This window comes from Poecilia reticulata, linkage group LG1 (assembly GCF_000633615.1).
Source record: "Poecilia reticulata strain Guanapo linkage group LG1, Guppy_female_1.0+MT, whole genome shotgun sequence".
NCBI classification, from domain to species: domain Eukaryota; kingdom Metazoa; phylum Chordata; class Actinopteri; order Cyprinodontiformes; family Poeciliidae; genus Poecilia; species Poecilia reticulata.
In genome coordinates, this window is record NC_024331.1 from 7,990,231 (window position 1) to 7,991,389 (window position 1,159).

At 34.1% G+C, this 1,159-nt stretch overlaps 1 protein-coding gene across 1 annotated transcript in view; it reads right to left on the reverse strand.

Moving 5' to 3' along the window:
• Window positions 1-189: 189 nt before the first annotated feature.
• The window catches only part of LOC103468922 (trypsin inhibitor ClTI-1-like), a 3,302-nt gene continuing 2,332 nt past the window's right edge, over window positions 190-1,159 (reverse strand). Inside the window, exons 2-4 of the mRNA XM_008416351.2 lie at window positions 753-784; window positions 565-674; window positions 190-330 (exon numbers count right to left, since the gene is read on the reverse strand). Coding sequence (XP_008414573.1) covers window positions 285-330; window positions 565-674; window positions 753-784 — 188 coding nt within the window. The 3' untranslated portion in view covers window positions 190-284. The remainder of the gene's footprint in view (window positions 331-564; window positions 675-752; window positions 785-1,159) is intronic.

Below are 1,159 nucleotides of genomic sequence, written 5' to 3' on the forward strand. Positions count from 1 at the left end.
TATTGACTTAAAACTAGCTCCTAAATCTTGGAGAGAAGTTGCTTGTAACATAGTTTTGTCAAGTGTAGTAAGATATTTACACTATGACTACACAATAATACTTGGTAAGATTTTTGTTTTTTCAATGTTGTGAATCTAATATGCATCACAAATTGATGCATAATATTGAGAAAAACAACCAGAAGGTCACAGGTTGATCAAACTTAGACTTTATTTCAATGAGACAACAGTGGATATCATTTTTCTGGGCTGCCTCAAAGTGTTGATTTTATCAACCATACATGTCAGCAGCGTCCTGGTTTGGCGACTAAGATGTTCTTGGAGGTTTCACTGAGGAGAGAATTGTGACATGACATAGCAGCAATTCAGGCATTCAACTCAGATGGTATTTATAGCAACAAATAAAACAAAGTAAGTCATTTTTCTGGAGAGATCCTTTTGTATAAACAGCTTCCAATGTCACGAGCAAGTAGGACCTAAAGCATTTTATTTTCCAAAGAATCAGCTTAGGTGTCTTAAAATTAACACATGAAGTGTGAGTGTGGAGCAGCTGTGTGTACTCACTGCATCTCCTTGCAGAGGAGACACTCATTGTCATAAGTCCGTTCGTCGGTTCCACACACGGGGTAAAAATATGTTGTGCATTTCCAGATCCTTCGATTAGCACAAAAAGGCTGTTGAACATGTGAACATAAAATTCTGTTGAATAATAGTAAGTTTATTCATACAATTAATTCTAAGATTCATATCACCTTTCTCATGTTCTCACTCCTGCGTGCAGCAACTTTAGAAAAAAGAAAGCAAGTTTATTATTATAATCCAACTTACATTTACCATGTCGACTTCACAGTTGAAATAACGAGCTTCAGATTACTACTTTCAGTCATTAGTATCAGTATGAATCAAGCTGTAAGGTCTCAATTATGCATTCAAAAGAGAATTTAGATAATTTAATATGTGTATTATTATTATAAGACTTCACCATCATTGACTGATTAGCATAAGCAGTTAAAAATGTCCTTGTGAAGAAAATAAAATAAAAAAAAACTACTTTGAAAAAATAACTTCAGAGCAAATTAAATAAAAAAATACAGATTATTTTTAACCTGCTGCAACACAGATGATCAGAAGCCCCAGCAAAAGTCTTCCAGTCATGGTG